We start from the raw sequence: 18122 nt of genomic DNA, 5'->3' as shown, positions 1-18122 counted from the left end.
GGTGATACCACCTCATTACCATGACCCATAGCTCAAATGAGATCAGGTGCATACTAAAAAGGAAAGGAAATTCCCAACAAATAAATCAGCATAATGCAGTAGAAGGATGAAGTGCTGGCCAAGAGAGTCAAAAAAGGTGGAGAAGACACCCGGTCAGCCACACCATCGGCCGTCATTTACTGTAAACTAAAAATAAAACCTTTTAAACCTAAACTAAACCAAACACGAAGAAAATGGAACAACCAGAGACCTTGAATCAAACATAAAACGTCAAACTAAAACAAGTAGAAACCCGATATTTAAGCCAGGTCACTATAGGGATGGACCCATTTATTCTGTGCTTCCTGCTTCTTGTGCCGTCCTGATTGGGCAAATTGTCTGCATGGTTTGATGATCTGTGAACGAGTCGAGGCTGACTCACACATACGTATGTGGTGAAAAATGCTTCATATTCACTTTGAATGAGGCAGGGTCGTGCATCACCAAACTGCATTGTGGGTCCTTTGCTTTGCTGTGACTGGGCTTCATGTAGTAGAAACACTGGCCAATGAAAATATTCCAACACAGGTTGATCGAATCACGTTTATGTGATTAAACTTTAAACAATTACGTTTGTAACATTAGCCATTCTTGCTACAAAGCCGATCATGACGGACACTGCTCTGCTGATGTCTGACGGTCGCCTCCAGCACCGAGGGACTGTCGTCTGACAGGATTATATTTATGTTTCTATGTATTTTTTTATTGTGTCTAGTCTGTCTGTGTATAACTACAAAAACAATAAAGCACATTTTCTAAGGAAGAGGAGAGAGCCAGTAAGAGACAGAACAGGAGCAGACAAACAAAACAACTGATGACACACCCACAAGGGGTGTGCACCAGAAAATAACTGTATGTGTGTGTGTGCATGTGTTTTGACTCCACACACTCAGCTGCCTGATTATTATTGTTATTATTGTTGTTATTATTATTTTTTGGCTGCAGTATATCTTCCTCCACCCATTTGTTTCCAACATGGTGTTGACTTTTTTTTTTATGAGCCTTTTGTATCTCTCTCTGATTATGTTTCAGTTTGCCACCATGTTCTCATCCATCTACCTTCTGTTTGACTCGATAATGTTAACGTTTTGTGGTTTTTGCCCCTCCCCTGCTCGGATTCAGACCCCCCAGCGTCCATGTGCACCCTCCATCCCCGCTGTCTTTCTGTTGGACATCACACTGTCTGTCACTCTGCTCATCGTCTGACTTTACCTTTTCTTTTTGTTTCCAGATTAAGGTGGTGAACGCTTTCCGTAGCTCCCTGTACGCGGGGCTGGAGAGCCCAGAGTCCCGTAACTCCATCCACAGCTTCATGGCCCATCCCGAGTTTGTTCCCCTGTCTGAGGAGGAGGCTCGCATCCCCCCCATCGAGGAGACTGGTGACGAGATTGAACCCCTCCCCAGCTCCTCCTCTGGGGCAAGTGGAGGAGGAGAACCACCTAGCACCTTCCCCCAAAGCTGCGAGTCATCCATCTGAGCTCCTCCTCCTCCTCCTCCTCCTCCTCCCCCTCTCCTCTTCATTAGCTTCATGTGTCATCCCATCAACTGAAGTGTCGCACTGAGGAGGGAAGTCATCACTCTGTTCATCCCTTCATTTTGCACGCACACGCGCCTCACGACGTCTTCACCCCTGTCAGTCATATCTGCCTCGTTGTGTCCCTCACACTGACTGTGGCGTTGTTTTGTCTGTAAGTCTGTCCCTCCATCGCTACCACACACCAATCAGTGGAGGTGGAATCCAGAGTCTCCACAGTGGAAGGCCTGTCCTGTTGTCCTTCATTTATATTTTTTTACCTGATGATCCTTTTGCAAAGCTTTTAAACTATGTTGGGTTCGATCTTTGTGGGACTCGCAGCAGCAGCAGCAGCAGCAGCAGCAGCAGCATGTCATGTTCTGTACTCGCTACATTCCTGCTTACGGCTCTCAAATATGGCACTGAACTTTCCAACGAGTGCAACGATTCTCATGTACATACGCTTCTGCTCGTCTACACAGCTAACAGTCAGGTTTGGTGATCAGAAGATTTTTAGGCAAATGCAAAAATGTAACCTTTTATTATTTTATTTTTTTCTTTGAGATGTTTGACATCTGTTTTTGTTTTTAAAATCTCTCTTAACGAATGTCAATTGATGGTTGATTCAAACTCCTGGGAATGTCTTGTGAGTGTGACACTACAGTCTTCAAGTTTCCGCTGTTAAAGAAAATGTTCTTCCCTTTATCGTGTCTGAATGTGTTGGTTTTTCTTTTTACCTGCTGTGTTGCATGTGGAGGCAGAATGTTTACTACCCACATATATTGACCATAGGTGTGTCCAGAGAAGGGCGGGAGCCTGACCACATCTCACCCAGTTAGGGTTCTGGTTCTCTCTCTGCCCCCCCCTCCCCCTCTACGTCCATAGTGTCGGTAGAAAACAGCATGTTATGTTTAATTCGTGTTGAGTCGCATGATAGCTCGGAATGAATATTTGGGATTATGTTAGATGATCTGTGTGTTAGTCTGCAGCGACATCTGTTCAGAGAACTTCCTGTCTGTAGATCTAAACTTCCTGTCACCACAACAGGACAAATCAGACTCACCGTTGTACTTCACAGCAGCTGACGTGTTCATATATCGACATGCTCCTCACAGTGGCTCACTTGCAGGCAGAATTCAATCCCTAAAACCATTTTAGAACACATACAAAAACTATTAAGTCTCCAAACATCGAAACCTACACTTAGGGTCGGGATTATAATTCATTCTCTGCCACAGTCTTAAACAGTAATTTTTATCATTCTTCTTATTCCTCTTTCTCTCTCTCTCTCTCCCTCTGTAATTTGGCATTTCACTCTTGACAAGCTCAAATAAGAGTTATGTCCATCCTCTTTTTAAGTTTTTTTTTTGCATTTGGTGTCAGTGAAAATATTTAGCTCAAATCTGTCAGGTTTGGACACTCCCGTCCCAGGATGAGACATATTCCTATTGCTTCTGTATTTATTCTATTCATCGTCTTGGACAGTGTTGCAGTGGCACCACATAAGCACGTTATCCCAATGTGTTTGAAGAGTAGGTGGGGATGTATAATTCCTACAGATGTCAATCCTCCCACCCAGACATGTCCACAATCCATCCTTCATGTGTCCTGATGAGATGATAAACCACCTGAGCATGAAGGAGCGGCAGGTCTCGTGAGATCTGACCTCCTCATGTCTGCCATCTCATTCTTTAAACCAGAGCTCAGTGTGACAGTCTGAATGTAGATTGTGGAGCTTCATCTCCACCTCAGCTTACTCTTCCCAACGACCCCAACATGCATGACTTTGATTTTCCATTTCATTTTTTTTATTTTATCAGTGAATGAAGACTTGTCTCAAAATCTAACCAGAGCTCTACGATCTTCTCTTGTTCAACCCTGTGGACAGGCTGTTGTCTCAGTTTTCACCATCCAGGACAAGTTCATTTCCATTCTTTTCCTTTTGTGTTTCCATTGTCTTCATGTGTCATAAAACCACCCACTAAAAAAAATTATTTTCTCAAGAGTGAATGTGCATTAAAACGGAAAGGAATCCTGTCTGGTTGGGTCTGTTTTGCATCTCGGTGCAAGTAGTTCACCTCAACAGAAAGGAAGTTAATGGATCTCTGAACAGAGTCTGCACGTCTGTCTGTCTGTCTGTGTTTAAGACAAATCTTAGTACTGCATCTGATGTTTCCTCTGTTTGTCAGGTTTCACTAACAGAAACTGAATGGGCCGTCAGTGACATGCCACAGGCAGCAGCAGAGGAGATGTTAGATCATCTTCATCCCTCTGTGCTCTGTGGCCTTTGATTAACACACACGTCACTGTGGCGGCCATGCTGAGGTTTATGGAAGACTGATGATTTCAGCCTGTAGAGTTAAATCCACTGTGTGACCCTGCTGCCGATCAGTTCTTCGTGCCTGCCGTGTCCGCAGATTACCGTCTTAAAAGAAGAAGGAGTCGTCCTCCAATCAGAAACAGCAACGCGTCTAATCCCCTCTTAGTCCGACTAGCAGCCATCGATTGATCTATGAACTAGGATACATTATTGTAGTCGTGTGCTACTACTGCCATATTTCCAACTCTTTTGTCATGACTTGGTTCTTCCTCCCCTCTGATGAGCTTTTTCTATGTAACTCAGAGCCATATTTTATAGGTTGTCTGTATTGTTTTTTATCTCATCATTATCAAGGTTTCCGTTGGACTTCCTCGCCCATGACCCTGCCCCCACTACTCCTCCCCACCCCGGCCCTTTACGTCAAACATGACCAAAAAGCAAGGAGAAATTCTTCAGTCGTCACTGCCGAACCAAGTTTAAAGGACCTCTAACAATGTTTACATGCAAAGCGATTGGGTGGCAGTTTGCCTGTGCTTCTCTCATCCGACCACTTCCCTTTCATTCCCTTGCTTTCCTGATACTTAAAGTTACTATTTAACTAAATGGGGAAACTTTCTTGCATGGTTTTCATATAAAATTCAATGTTTTCTTCATTTTTTACAATTCTTCTGTATTTTTATATTAAGTAATTTTTAATATTTTGGAGATATATGAATATATATGTATAGGCTGAGGAGTTTGGTGACAGTATAGTTCATGAATGAGATGAATCTGCCGTGGACTCTGTCTTTTTACAGCTCTCTAAATATTAATGCCACGTGTGTCGTCTTGGTCACCTGATGTTAGGGCTCAGAAATCTGCAGTGACTTGTTTACTTCCTGTTGGCCGTTCAATTGGAATCTCAATAATCTCGTCTCATCCGCCCCTCCCCCCCCCGTTTCCGAGTATATCCACTTTATCTAAATGTTTTCGACACACTACACGCTGTGTGATTTCTAAGTTATCCAAACTCCATTAGAGTTCAGCGAATGCAACATGACTACAGCTAACTGTAACAAACATTAAATGGGAGTGTATAATTATTTATCCAACCTCTGGATTTCTTTGTTTTCTTGAAGCTACTATGACTGATTTCTTTGACTGAATGGATTCATGCTGTTTCCAACTGGCCGGTGATGGCGCTTTGACCACTTTGCAAACATGTAACCTGACAACAAGAGGATCAAAGCTGAGTCCCAATTCAGGATCCGCCGCCTTCAAATGGGCCAGTCCTACACAGATGTGTCCTCACTGAAGACCAGAGTTGGTCCAAAACAGAATGTTTTGACCCCCAAATAAACCCAAGAAAATAAACTCCCAACAACTAATTTGCAGACAGGAATGTGATACTATGATAATCAAATCAAACTCAAGCATTATTCAGAACAAATGCCAAGAGTCAGTGCAGGTGTGACGTGTTTCATTTCAAAATGCTTCTACATCCGTGGGCCTTGGCTTGGTAGGGACGCTGTCACGAAACAAGCAGGTCAGAAGGTGAAAATTATCCAAAACCTGGGGTGATACAGGATTTTTTTGGTTTAATGCTTACAAAACTAATTTGGTTTTTATATCGATAGTCTCAACAATGATTTTGCATAGACCAGGTATCTTGTGTCAGGCTTTTAATCCTCACAAATTATAGTTAACACTTACTGCATTGAGGTGGAGGTAGTGTGGAGGGTGTCCAATCATACCTAGGGCCCTAAAGATGCTCAGAGCACCTCTGGACGATATGTTGTGTTGTCTTAATTTAGGCCAAAGAACCAAAAAGACGCCACAGTTTCATTCCTGACATTTTTATATGGGACATTTAAGGAGGCGGGGCCTGTGACGGGACGCAGCTGCAGCTGTAGCTGTCATCACCATTTTATACAACTAACATTTCATCCCATGACAAGAGCGGGACTGCCAAAGTGCTCGTGACATGACTTTCAGTGTGTCCTTTGGCTGCAAAAGAGACACACTCTCGACACGAATGACGACGCGTTTCCTCTTCTTTCTTTCTTTCTTTTTTTTTTTTTTTATTCTATGGCTGAACCTGAACAGAACACATGTGCTCCTACAATCAGTGCAAAGTTAATATTGTCATAAAAGTGAATGGAGTGAATTGATCATGCTGTCAAGTGTGTCAGTGACAGGAAATGGGAGACGGGGGCAATCAGCCAATCATCACCCAGCAAAGCTTTAAGAGTTCTCTGCCAAAGCTGTTTCCTCATTGCTTTTCTTCTTCTTCTGCACAACCCTGTGCCCCCCTCCCCCCACCCTCCATCCCCCTATCCTGGATGAGACTGTCCCTCTGCTGTTGCCATGACGTTGGTGTGGCTGTGGTGGTCATCTGCTGGACTGGTCGCCCCTCACGTCTTCATGCCAGTTGCACAGCACAGACCCACCGTCAGAGATGCTCTCGACCTTTTTTGTGTTTCCTGGTTTCAGCCACGTCCCAAACAAAAAAAAAAAAAAACAGGATGAGTCTCAGCTACGGACTGAAAGTCTTCACCTGGTTTGAGTTTTCTGAGGGTTTACTTTGTGGAGTCATACAAGAGCTAAGTTTGCCCGTTTTGCATTAGGACGTGTACATGGAGAAGGAACTCGCTTCTTATCCAGTCATTGTTGCATTTTGGCTGCGTCGTTTCCTCTTCAGAGCGCTGCCTTTTTTCTCAGAACAGCTTCCAGCAGTCGGATATGAAAGGAAATCTACGGAGAAACTTTACATCCTCTTCAGAAATCAAAAATTCAAAAGAAAAAACAAAAAAAAAGGAACAAAGAACTGGAATATCACACCTGGAATAGTCATAATCACTCCACAGCATATATCTCTATATATTTATATCTATATATATATATATTAGATGTAAATAAATAGACGTATGACATGAATGGTTTCTCAGTTGACCTTTGCAAAAAAGACTGAAAAAGAATTTGTTTTCTGTAACTACTATGATACACAGTAATAGGCGTTGGTGTTATTTTTGTATAAACATAATATCACCTATGTGGCATGCATGACATATATACAAAATTTGGTGGTTTAAAGCAATATGTCCAACCTGGTGCGATTGGTTCCGTCGTGTTCTGTGTAGCCTAAAGCCACTCTTTTACCGAAAGAGATTTAAAAAGAAAAAAAGGACAAAAAAAATACAGAAGAAAGAATAACTGCATTTGGATAAAAACTTAACTGTTCAGTATATGTGTTTAATGTTCTGTGTTCTGCATGTTTTTGTAAGGAATGAAACATCCCAAAATGTTGACTCGTGTTCCAAATGAATCTCAAACACATCCCCCGCCCCCGCCCACCCCCTCCTGGAAACACATGCAACATAACACACACACACAAACATACAGAGACTCACACACACACACACATGTATTTGCACTGTGAGGTGAAACACACTGAGGAAATTAAAACTGTGACTTCTGATGGATGTATATGATGAAAGATGAAGATTTGTCCTTTTTTTGTCCCTCCCATTGTCTCATTTTATCCAGAAACAGATTTTCCCGCTGTTTCTCAGCCTCCCCTGAACTCATCACACACATCTGTGCAGTGAGAGGATGAGGAGGGAGACAGGGTGACAGTTAGTAGGCCTTCATGTTAGTGTGTGTGTGTGTGATCTGCACGTATGTCATCATCATCATCATCTCACCAATCACATCCATTCATACTTTACATTATCCTCCTGCTGATGAGAAGAAAGATGAGGATATTGGAGTTTGTTGCTCGCCGTTAAACATCGGCGTTGATGAGATAATTTCGTCCAACTGTAACAGTTTCCCCGAGTACAATATGAACTCTCCAGATTCCACATCTAACAAAATGTGTCATTCATTTTTAAAAAAGAATTAATTAAATATCTTGTATGTTGCATATCTTGGTTGAAGCTCTGTAACAATCAGATTCAACAGATCCGAGATTAAAATGTTGGTTTATGTAAATGATCTGTTCATTTCGTGTTATAATTTTGAATCATTGTCATTCTGACGGTTTACAGTCGTCTTGTTTTCACTGTGATGATGGATTTTAAAACTGCTCTCATTTAAATCTGTGTGTATGAACAAAAACAAGAGCAACAGACAGAGATCATGTGTATATATATATATACATATATACATGTGTATATATATACATATATGTATATATATACATATATATGTATATATTATAACAAATAAAAACACATCTTAAACTTTAAATCTGTAAAGCAAATGAACTTGCAGACAAATCAGTATAATCAGGCTGTAAAGCCTGTAGTATCATTATTATTATTATTATTATTATTATTATTATTATTATTGTAGTCAAACACCTGCAGAGGTAACAACATTCCCATCAGTGTCAGGTTACTTTGTCTTCAGGGTGAATTAGGTTGATGTTAAGATGCTAAAAGATGGTGGATATAGTTAAAAACTTAACCTGCTTAGTAACACTGTCATCATCATCATCATCATCATCATCATCAATGTGTGGAAGCTGTGTTTGTTATTGAAACGCAGAGGACGTGACTCAGTGTCTTCAGTCTGTGGTCCCATCTACAGTTTGTGAACCAAAATAAAAATTCCCTGTGCTTCCCTGTGTGTGTGTGTGTGTGTGAGTCGCTGTGTAAAGGTGTGTTTCCTCAGTGTGTGTGTGTGTGAGTCGCTGTGTAAAGGTGTGTTTCCTCAGTGTGTGTGTCACCTTTCCCCTCGTCCACTCTCGCACCTCGTCAGTTTCTAACATCCTCCTGTTTGCTTCGATCTATGCAACAGACTCTCCTCCAGTTCCGCCCCTGTGGCTCATCCACTCTCTCCACGCTCTCTCTCTCCCTCACACACACACTCACTCACTCACTCACTCTGTCTGCCTGTCTCCGTCTTTATCTGCTTTTTTACTTTTCAGTTCTTTCTACAAACAGAACCACGATACCTGTACATTGATGTGTGTGTGTGTGTGTGTGTGATTGTGTGTGCTCGTGCATGCACGTACGCGCACACACTCACGTTGTTTTCTTTACTTTTTTGTAAGATATGATCATGTGGAATGCCTTTGGTCTTAGTGTCATGTCGTTTGAACTTAAGCTGAACAAAAGATGATAATCAAGCAACTGAGTAAAAGTTGTGACAAAAGTATATACATTATATATATATAATATATAAATATATACAAATCTATATACATAAAATAAAGCCATTGGAATTTCAAATAAATCTGTGTCAATTTGTGATTTTTCACAGTGTTGTTTTTTTTCCCCCTCAGAATTGTTTTTAGTTTACCAGGATAATCCCACTGAGATTTTCAAATCTCTTTTCCAAGAGCGTCCTGGCTAGTGATGTGAAATCTAATGACTTCTTCTCTCTGAGAAAATAGTCTCACAATGTTATCAAACAATTAATCATCAGTGACTTCACAGCAGCTACGCTTCACACAGTGCTGCGTCTCTGTAAAAGAGAGCTGGACCATAAACAAGGAAACATGAGTTTAAGAGCTAAAGATATCGGCCTCGGGTCACCTGTGCATGTTCCTGTGGATGAGAGGAGCTCAGGACAAAGAGCTGCCGTTACAAAAAAGTGAGTTTTAATAACCTACTGATGAATCGCGACCATCAACACGTCCAGAGATCCTGTCCACTGTGTGGACACAAGCCTTCCAAGATCACAAGGAAACTCAAAGTGCCCTTTAAGTAAGATAACCATATAATTATATAAAAATGACTTCATTTTCAGGGTCCAAAAAGTCCTGAAACCTGAATTCAATTTGCATGTAGGTCATCTCACATGATGTCCATTTTGTAAACAGCTCAGCTCAGACTGGAACATGGGTGCGAATTGACAAGTAGAAGTGTGCATGGTTGCAGGTGTGTGTCCGTGTCTTTCATTTGCTTCGTCATTTGAGTGTCTTCTCTCATCTTCTAGTGCTAAACAGCAAAATCTCTCAGTGACAGACGGCGACGCTGATTCAACGTGCTGAGTTGGCGGCAAAGCCTTTGTCCTTGCTCCTGTCAACACTGACCAGAGCCAGGATCATGGTCATCCAAAGACTGACCGGTGACTGTTGTTGCGGCACGTCAGAGGCTTCAAAATCATGGAGGGGTAATTTGCCTCTGTAAATGGAAGGGCCATGGGCTGGGCTGCCCCTGAGCAAGGCAGCCAACCCCCCCATTGCTCCCCAGGCATAAAATAAGTGCTGCATATTGTTCCTGTGTCCAGCTTTTGTATTCAGTGCTGGTGAGTAATAAGGATGGGTTACATGCAGAGGTCAAATTCACTGTCATTAATCGGTGTGTGTGCAAAAAAGTATTTATTCTCATTAATCTATTGGGCGACAGCAGCGTGACAGGATCTCTGACAGCATAAACCAATTCTCACTTCTCCTTTTTGAAATAATCACACACAACTCACATGTGTGTGTGTATGTGGTGTTTCATCCATCCCAGAATGCAGTGCTGCACTTGTTGGCTGCTTTCGCCCTTGCTCTGCATCAATGCAGTGGGGCAGGAAGTGTTTTTTCGTCTCCCTCTCTTCAGATGCTCAGTGCAATGCTGCCACCAAATGGTGGAAGGCTGCGCTGCACGTGGAGCACCTGCTGCAGATGTGCACATAGAGAAATGTTATTATAACATTTTACTGAATCATCGAAATAAACCTGGAAGATGAAAATAAAGACTTGATTCCCAGACTGGACGGTTTGGGTAAGATATCGAATTGTCACAGATATGATGAGTGATGCTGTTTGCCTCAGTTCAATAATTACTGTGTCATAGATTTATATACCATTACATTATATAACACAACTATATTTGCTACTATACTCCAAAACAAGAATGAGAATTTAAATATATGAATGCTCACAGTCGTGGTCTTGGCTGTGAGCATCACAGCTCACAACACATACTGTATATATCTCATTTTTAATGAAGAATGATGAATATGTATATATATATATATATATATATATGTGTATATATATGTATATATATATACACATACATATATACACATATATACATCTATAAATATATATACAGTATGTGTGTGTATATATGTATATATACATATATGTGTATATATATGTATATATATATACACATACATATATACACATATATACATCTATAAATATATATATGTGTGTGTATATATGTATATATATGTGTGTGTATATATGTATATATATATATACACATACATATATACACATATATAAATATATGTGTGTATATATATATATATATACAAATCATTAAAAATGATATATATATTATATATATATATATATATATACATATATTTACACTTCATCATCATTTTGAATATATCCTGGTATTTAATATTCATATTTTACTTCATTTTTATTCTAATAGGCCATATTTTTCTATGTTTGTATTTTCAAATGCATGTTTATAATTGTTACCTTTTTAAGACGACTGTCTTAAAACACTGTAAATTTCACTGTTGTGGGAAATAATAAAAGATTATCTTATCTTATCTTATCTTAATTGGCACTGAACTATAAAAAACGTTTAAATGCAGTCTTTGCAATTTGCAAATTGGTTGCTTTTGATTTGATTCTGATTAGAAAATGATTAAAAATTCAGTCCTACTGGAGTCACACTAATGATGGTCCACAGTGGACAAGGTAGACTTGAATATCGATGAGTTTCCAACGGTTTGGACGAGTTGAACACAATATTCTTAGAAAGATGCACTCCCTCTGACTTGTGTTGCATAATTCAGGATGAACTGGTTTGACAAGCGTCCACGTGCTGTTCAGTGTTTACCTGAGTCTCTGATGTGTTATTGACTCACATGTCTCCATGATGTTAATGCCTGCAGGGGAACACACACACACATATGTCTGTATAGCATTCATAGTGAGGACATTCACTGACTGGCCCCTTATCTTAACCCTAACCATCACAACTAAGTGCCTAACCCCTAACCTAAACCTAAAACCCTGAAAAAGCCACCACAATGCTGAGACTAAAGCAGCTAAATGGAATCCAGGAATATTTTATTCTTTCCAACATGTGCATTTCCAGTTGTGACCTGTCAACAACATGATGAAACTTAAATTTTCATCCATCCATCTATCCATCCATCCATCTATCCATCTATCTATCTGAATGTTTTGGGACTGTGGGAGGAAACCGGAGAGAAAACACACACACACACACACACAAATGCAAACTCCATGCAGAAAGGCTCTTGTTTTCTGACTGAGTCAAGAACCCGGGCCTTCTTGCTTCAAAGGCAAGAGTGCTAACCACTACACCAACGCCTATCTTGCCATATTACAGAAAAACAAACAAATCATCCTGAATCTGTCCATTTATTTGGATGTGCTCGAGTTATCCCACACCCTTGACAAAATCATAATTTCAATAGGTTAAGTAGTTTCTGATTTAAGACCGCTTCTTGTGGTTTGAGTTAAAGGAAATGTCATCTCTTTATTCCTTTTCTTTTCCTACAAATGTCTTCACATCATTGCAAACTTAATGGACTTAATCACCGATGTGCCTCATCCCTCCACCCACGAGCATTTGACAGTGGCCGACGTTTCTCCCTGAGGGAAGCTCGTCCAGGAAGGTGTTGTCAAGACAACTGCATTTCTAACACTGACTATGAGGACACTGCAGCAACCAGAGACTCCAGGTTCTTTGGGTTCATTAGCGTTGGGGGTGTGGTGTCGATGGTGGAGGTCATGTCAGGAAGCTGGAGAAGAGCTCCAGGCAACAGGCATCTTAACTACAGACGGAGAAAAGTTTGAACCTGAACAGCTGCAGACTGTTGATGTGCTGACTCATCCCAGTGAGTCTGCACCTTCAGTATCAGTGAAAACCATTCAGTCCCATTTCTTTAAACTCCTCTTTGTCAAATGCTTGAATTTCCCCAAAGAGGAAACGGGTGCGGATTAGACCAAAGTATAGAAAATCATAATCCCCCATCATCATCATCATCATCATCCTCCGCTTATCCGGGGCCGGGTCGCGGGGGCAGCAGTTTCAGCAAGGGACCCCAAACTTCCTTTTCCTGAGCCGCATTGACCAGCTCCGACTGAGGGATCCCGAGGCGTTCCCAGGCCAGAGTGGAGATGTAATCTCTCCACCTTGTCCTAGGTCTACCCCGAGGCCTCCTCCCAGCTGGACGTGCCTGATATACCTCCCTTGGGAGGCGCCCAGGAGGCATCCTCACCAGATGCCCGAACCACCTCAACTGGCTCCTTTCAACGTGAAGGAGCAGCGGTTCTACTCCGAGCTCCCCCCGGATGACCGAGCTTCTCACCCTATCTCTAAGGGAAAAGCCAGCCACTCTCCTGAGGAATCCCATTTCGGCCGCTTGTACCCGCGATCTCGTTCTTTCGGTCATGACCCAACCTTCATGACCATAGGTGAGGATGGGAACGAAGACTGACCGGTAGATCGAGAGCTTTGCCTTCCGGCTCAGCTCCCTTTTCGTCACAACTGTGCGGTAAAGCGAATGCAGTACCGCACCAGCCGCTCCGATTCTCCGGCCCATCTCCGGCTCCCTCGTCCCCTCACTCGTGAACAAGACCCCGAGATACTTGAACTCCTTCACCTGGGGCAAGGAGTCATTCCCTACCCGGAGAAGGCAATCCACCGGTTTCCTGCTAAGAGCCATGGCCTCAGACTTAGAGGTGCTGATCCTCATCCCGACCGCTTCACACTCGGCCACGAACCGATCCAGTGAGCGCTGAAGGTCGCAGGCCGACGAAGCCATGAGGACCACATCATCTGCAAAAAGCAGCGACGTGATCTCAAGCCCGCCAAACCACAACCCCTCTCCCCCACGACTACGCCTCGATATCCTGTCCATGAAAATCACAAACAGGATTGGTGATAAAGCGCAGCCCTGGCGAAGGCCAACACCCACAGGAAACAGGCCTGATTTTGTGCCGAGAACCCTGACACAGCTCATACTTTGGGCGTATAGGGATTGGATGGCCCTAAGTAGTGCCCCCCTCACCCCATACTCCCGCAGCACCTCCCACAGTATCTCCCTGGGAACCCGATCATACGCCTTCTCCAGGTCCACAAAACACATGTAGACTGGATGGGCGTACTCCCAGGCCCCCTCCAGGATCCCTGCAAGAGTAAAGAGCTGGTCCGTTGTTCCACGACCAGGACGGAATCCGCATTGTTCCTCTTGAATCTGAGGTTCGACAACCGGTCGAACCCTCCTTTCCAGTACCTTGGAGTAAACCTTACCAGGGAGGCTGAGAAGTGTGATGCCCCGGTAATTGGCACACACTCTCAGGTCCCCCTTTTTGAAAAGGGGGGCCACCACCCCAGTTTGCCACTCCTTTGGCACTGACCCCGACCTCCACGCAATGTTGAAGAGACGTGTCATCCAAGACAGCCCCTCCACACCCAGAGCCTTCAGCATTTCTGGGCGGATCTCATCAACCCCTGGGGCCTTGCCACTGCGGAGTTGTTTAACCACCTCAGTGACCTCCCTCAGGGAGATTGACGATGATCCCCCATCAGCCTCCCTCTCTGCCTCCACCACAGAGGGTGCAGATGTCGGATTCAGGAGTTCCTCAAAGTGTTCCTTCCACCGTCCGGTTACCTCCTCAGTCGAGGTCAACAGTGTCCCATCCTTACTGTACACAGCTTGGATGGTCCCCCGCTTTCCCCTCCTGAGGCCCCGAATGGTTTTCCAGAAACGCCTTGGTGCCGACCGATAGTCCTTCTCCATGTCCTCTCCGAACTTCTCCCATACCCGCTGCTTTGCGTCTGCCACAGCAGAGGCTGCCGCCCTTCGGGCCCGTCGATACCTTGCAACTGCCTCAGGAGTCCTCCGGGATAACATATCCCGGAAACACTCCTTCTTCAGTCGGACAGCTTCCCTGACCACCGGTGTCCACCACGATGTTCGAGGGTTACCGCCCCTTGAGGCACCTAAAGCCCTGGAGCCACAGCTCTCCACTACAGCTTTCACAATAGAGTCTTTGAACACTGCCCATTCAGGTTCAATGTCCCCAGCCTCCACAGGGATACAGGAAAAGCTCCGCCGGAGGTGAGAGTTGAAGGCCTCTCGGACAGGGGCATCCTCCAGACGTTCCCAGTTCATCCGCACTACACGTTTGGGTTTACCAGGTCTATCCAGAGTCCTCCCCCATCCTCTGACCCAACTCACCACCAGATGGTGATCAGTTGACAGCTCTGCCCCTCTCTTCACCCGAGTGTCCAGAACATGCGGCCTTAGATCAGATGAAACGATCACAAAATCGATCATCGACCTTCGGCCAAGGACACTCTGGTACCAAGTACACTTATGAGCGTCCTTATGCTCGAACATGGTGTTTGTTATGGATAGTCCATGACTTGCACAGAAATCCAATAACAAACGACCACTCTGATTTAGATCAGGTAGGCCGTTCTTCCCAATCACGCCTCTCCAGGTTTCCCCATCGCTGCCCACGTGCGCGTTGAAATCTCCCAGCAGAACTATGGAGTCCCCCGACGGAGCCCCTTGCAGGACTCCATCTAGGGCCTCCAAGAAGGCCGGGTACTCCGAGCTGCTGTTCGGTGCATAAGCACAAACAGCAGTCAGGGCTTTCCCCCCCGCAACCCTAAGGCGCAGGGAGGCGACCCTCTCGTCCACCGGGGTAAACTCCAACACAGCGGCGCTCAGCCGGGGGCTTGTGAGTATCCCCACGCCCGCCCGGCGCCTTACACCCTGGGCAACTCCAGAGAAGAATAACTTCCAACCCCTATCCAGGAGTGTGGTTCCAGAGCCAAGGCTGTGCGTGGAGGTAAGCCCCACCAGATCTAATTGGTAGCGCTCCATCTCCCGCACAAGCTCCGGCTCTTTCCCCCACAGCGAGGTGACGTTCCATGTCCCCAGAACCAGCTTCTGCCGCCCAGGTCCAGTACGTCGAGATCCCCGACCTTCACCGCCACCCATGTGGCAGCGCACCCGACCCCAGTCGATCTCCCTGCAGGTGGTGGGTCCACAGGAGGACGATGAAGAGGCCACGGGACTTGTTCGGGCTGTGCCCGGCCGGGCCCCGTGGTAGACCCGGCCACCAGGCGTTCGCTCACGGGCCCTCCGTCTGGGCCTGGCTCCAGGCGGGGGCCCCGGGCTTCCTCCGGGCAGGGTCACTCTCTTCCTCTGTTGTTTTTTCATGAGGTCTTTGAACCATTCTTCGTCAGGCCCCTCCGCTGAGACCAATTTGCCTTGGGAGACCCTACCAGGAGCACTAGGCTCCAGACAACACAGCTCTCAGAATCACAGGGGCACTCAAACCTCTCCACCACGGTAAGGTGATGGTTCCCGGAGAGGCATAATCCCCCAATTGAATTTAATTTCAAAGCTCCTGATTATGTAAAGAGTATAGCCGACCGGTGAGTGTGTAAAACTGTGCACACTGGGATGCAGGAGGCATTTTTGGGATTGTATCGATACAAATGAGCTCGCAAATGTCATTGTGTCTCTCCTCAGACGTAAAAATCATATGTTAGAGAGATTAGGGCACTGACGTCTGTTTCATTCATTTCATCATTAAGCCTCAGTGTGTGTGTGTGTGTGTCTGCGTGTGTGTGTGTGTGTGTCTGTGTGTGTGTGTGTGTGTGTGTGTGTGTGTGTGTGTGTGTGTGTGTGTGTGTCAGGGGGCTCTATAAAAGGTCTGGAGGTCGAACCTGAAGTCATTTTAGTGTCAAATCATCAGAGGAGGTGCTGTCACCAACACAGACAATGTAAGTTACCTTTATTTCTACAAATGTTCACGTCAGTGTTTTATTTCTATTTTGTAATTTGCAGCACGATTTTCATCTAGTTGAAGTTTTTTTTTGTGAATGTGATGATTTTATGTTTAACAGAGCTCTGAATTTCAATTTAGCATTAAAGGGAATTATGTTGTTTAAGAAACAAATATGAAAAGTAAATTTCAGCGTCTATGTTAACGATAACCTAAGGCTTGAGTTGATCACAGTACGATTTTATAAGATATCTAATCGATAAATCCTTGGCTTCTCTGTGATTTCTGTTTATGACGACTCAACTTTGTCTGTTTTGACTTGACGAAGCTCAGACTGGGATTTTAAACGTGTCTGCAATTTGATGTTGTATTTAATGTTTAGTGTATTATAATTAAGCCCATGAAGTCCATTCTAAGAAATCTGAAGGGTCAACAAGAAACTCAGTCATTACTAAACAGTCTTACAAAGTCTTTTTCTTTCTCTTTTGTTGTTACAGAAGATGCAGATGTCACACAGATCTGTGCAGTGGATCGCTGTCATGCTTCTCGTTCTCTTCACATCTGGCCAGTGCCAACAGGAGAGGTAAACGGATAGATATATGTTAAAGCTACTTGTGCTGGACGATGAAATTACAGAAACATTTGGTGTGCAACACAATAACACATTACAATGACTATGTCTGTTTCATTCAGGATTTTTTTTGTGGCACTGATAAAGAATCTGCCTATAGAAGAAATCTATTATTCAGAATCACAGCAAAAAACAACAACAAAAAAACTACACGTTACATTTTAGTTCACCACAGTTCACACCTGAGCTTTTTTCCTGAATAGTTTCTCAACAAAACAGGGTTGTTGTTTTTTTATTGCACAACTGAAAATTGCCAGCTGAGAATGTCAAAGAGGGGAAACTTATTTGCATAAATCAGATTAAAGTTTCAATAATTCATGTGTGTCATAATAAATGATATGGTATTTATTTCACAGTCCAATATTTGGTTGTCCCTGTCTTTGCTTCCATGTGACTCTGATATTGCTCGTACCATTGTTACGATGTAACATGAGGATGCATCGATCTTGACTGATCTTTCTCGCTCTTCCCTCCGGCTTCTTTCAGCCGCCGAGCTGTGACTGAACACCAGCTCATGCACAACCGTGGACAAAGCATCCAGAGTCTCAAGAGACTCATCTGGCTGTCCAGTGCCATTGAGGGTCTCCACACCGCCCAGACCCGCTCCGCTGCTTTCAACCCCACTAAGATCCTGAACTTGGATCTGAATCCAGCGCTAGTCCCTGCTGCTCGGACCCCTCAACCTGCACGGGTGCAGAACCTCCTCAGAGACTTCTTTAATCCCTATCTGACTCAACTGACAGACAGAGAACCCTAACATTGACGCAGAGAAATTGTATCTGCTGAAAAATATTCAGCTATAGACATATCCAAAGTTCTCAAAAAACTCTCTCAGTTTTTGTGTCAGACATGACTGCAACAACATTTGAGATCCATGCATGTTTGA

The 18122-nt window shown here is 43.9% G+C and overlaps 2 protein-coding genes across 7 annotated transcripts in view; both read left to right on the top strand.

The window, feature by feature from the left end:
* LOC131461174 (plasma membrane calcium-transporting ATPase 1-like) overlaps positions 1–7847 on the top strand; it is a 76089-nt gene extending 68242 nt beyond the window's left edge. For 4 of the 6 annotated variants that reach the window (XM_058632229.1, XM_058632227.1, XM_058632224.1 and 1 more), the window contains one exon: positions 1271–7847. In XM_058632229.1, the coding sequence (XP_058488212.1) occupies positions 1271–1516 (246 nt within the window). In that variant the 3' untranslated portion in view covers positions 1517–7847. The remainder of the gene's footprint in view (positions 1–1270) is intronic. The other 2 variants (XM_058632228.1, XM_058632226.1) reach the window with 1 other exon arrangement.
* Positions 7848–16576: 8729 nt separating this feature from the next.
* On the top strand, positions 16577–18084 carry pth4 (parathyroid hormone 4). Its single transcript, XM_058631662.1, has 3 exons — positions 16577–16603; positions 17103–17188; positions 17723–18084. The coding sequence occupies exons 2-3, from the start codon at positions 17106–17108 to the stop codon at positions 17991–17993; spliced, it is 354 nt and encodes a 117-aa protein (XP_058487645.1). The 5' UTR covers positions 16577–16603; positions 17103–17105; the 3' UTR covers positions 17994–18084.
* Positions 18085–18122: the final 38 nt, after the last annotated feature.

Source organism: Solea solea, chromosome 6 (assembly GCF_958295425.1).
Source record: "Solea solea chromosome 6, fSolSol10.1, whole genome shotgun sequence".
Classification (NCBI taxonomy): domain Eukaryota; kingdom Metazoa; phylum Chordata; class Actinopteri; order Pleuronectiformes; family Soleidae; genus Solea; species Solea solea.
The sequence above is the reverse complement of the archived record's forward strand: the minus strand, read 5'-3'. Positions and strand labels throughout refer to the sequence as shown.

Excerpts from the sequence above, each read along its gene's own strand:
- pth4 (XM_058631662.1), top strand. The coding sequence starts at position 17,106 with ATGCAGATGTCACACAGATCTGTGCAGTGGATCGCTGTCATGCTTCTC. Across the intron at positions 17,189-17,722 it reads GGCCAGTGCCAACAGGAGAG|CCGCCGAGCTGTGACTGAAC; the intron begins GTAAACGGATAG and ends GGCTTCTTTCAG.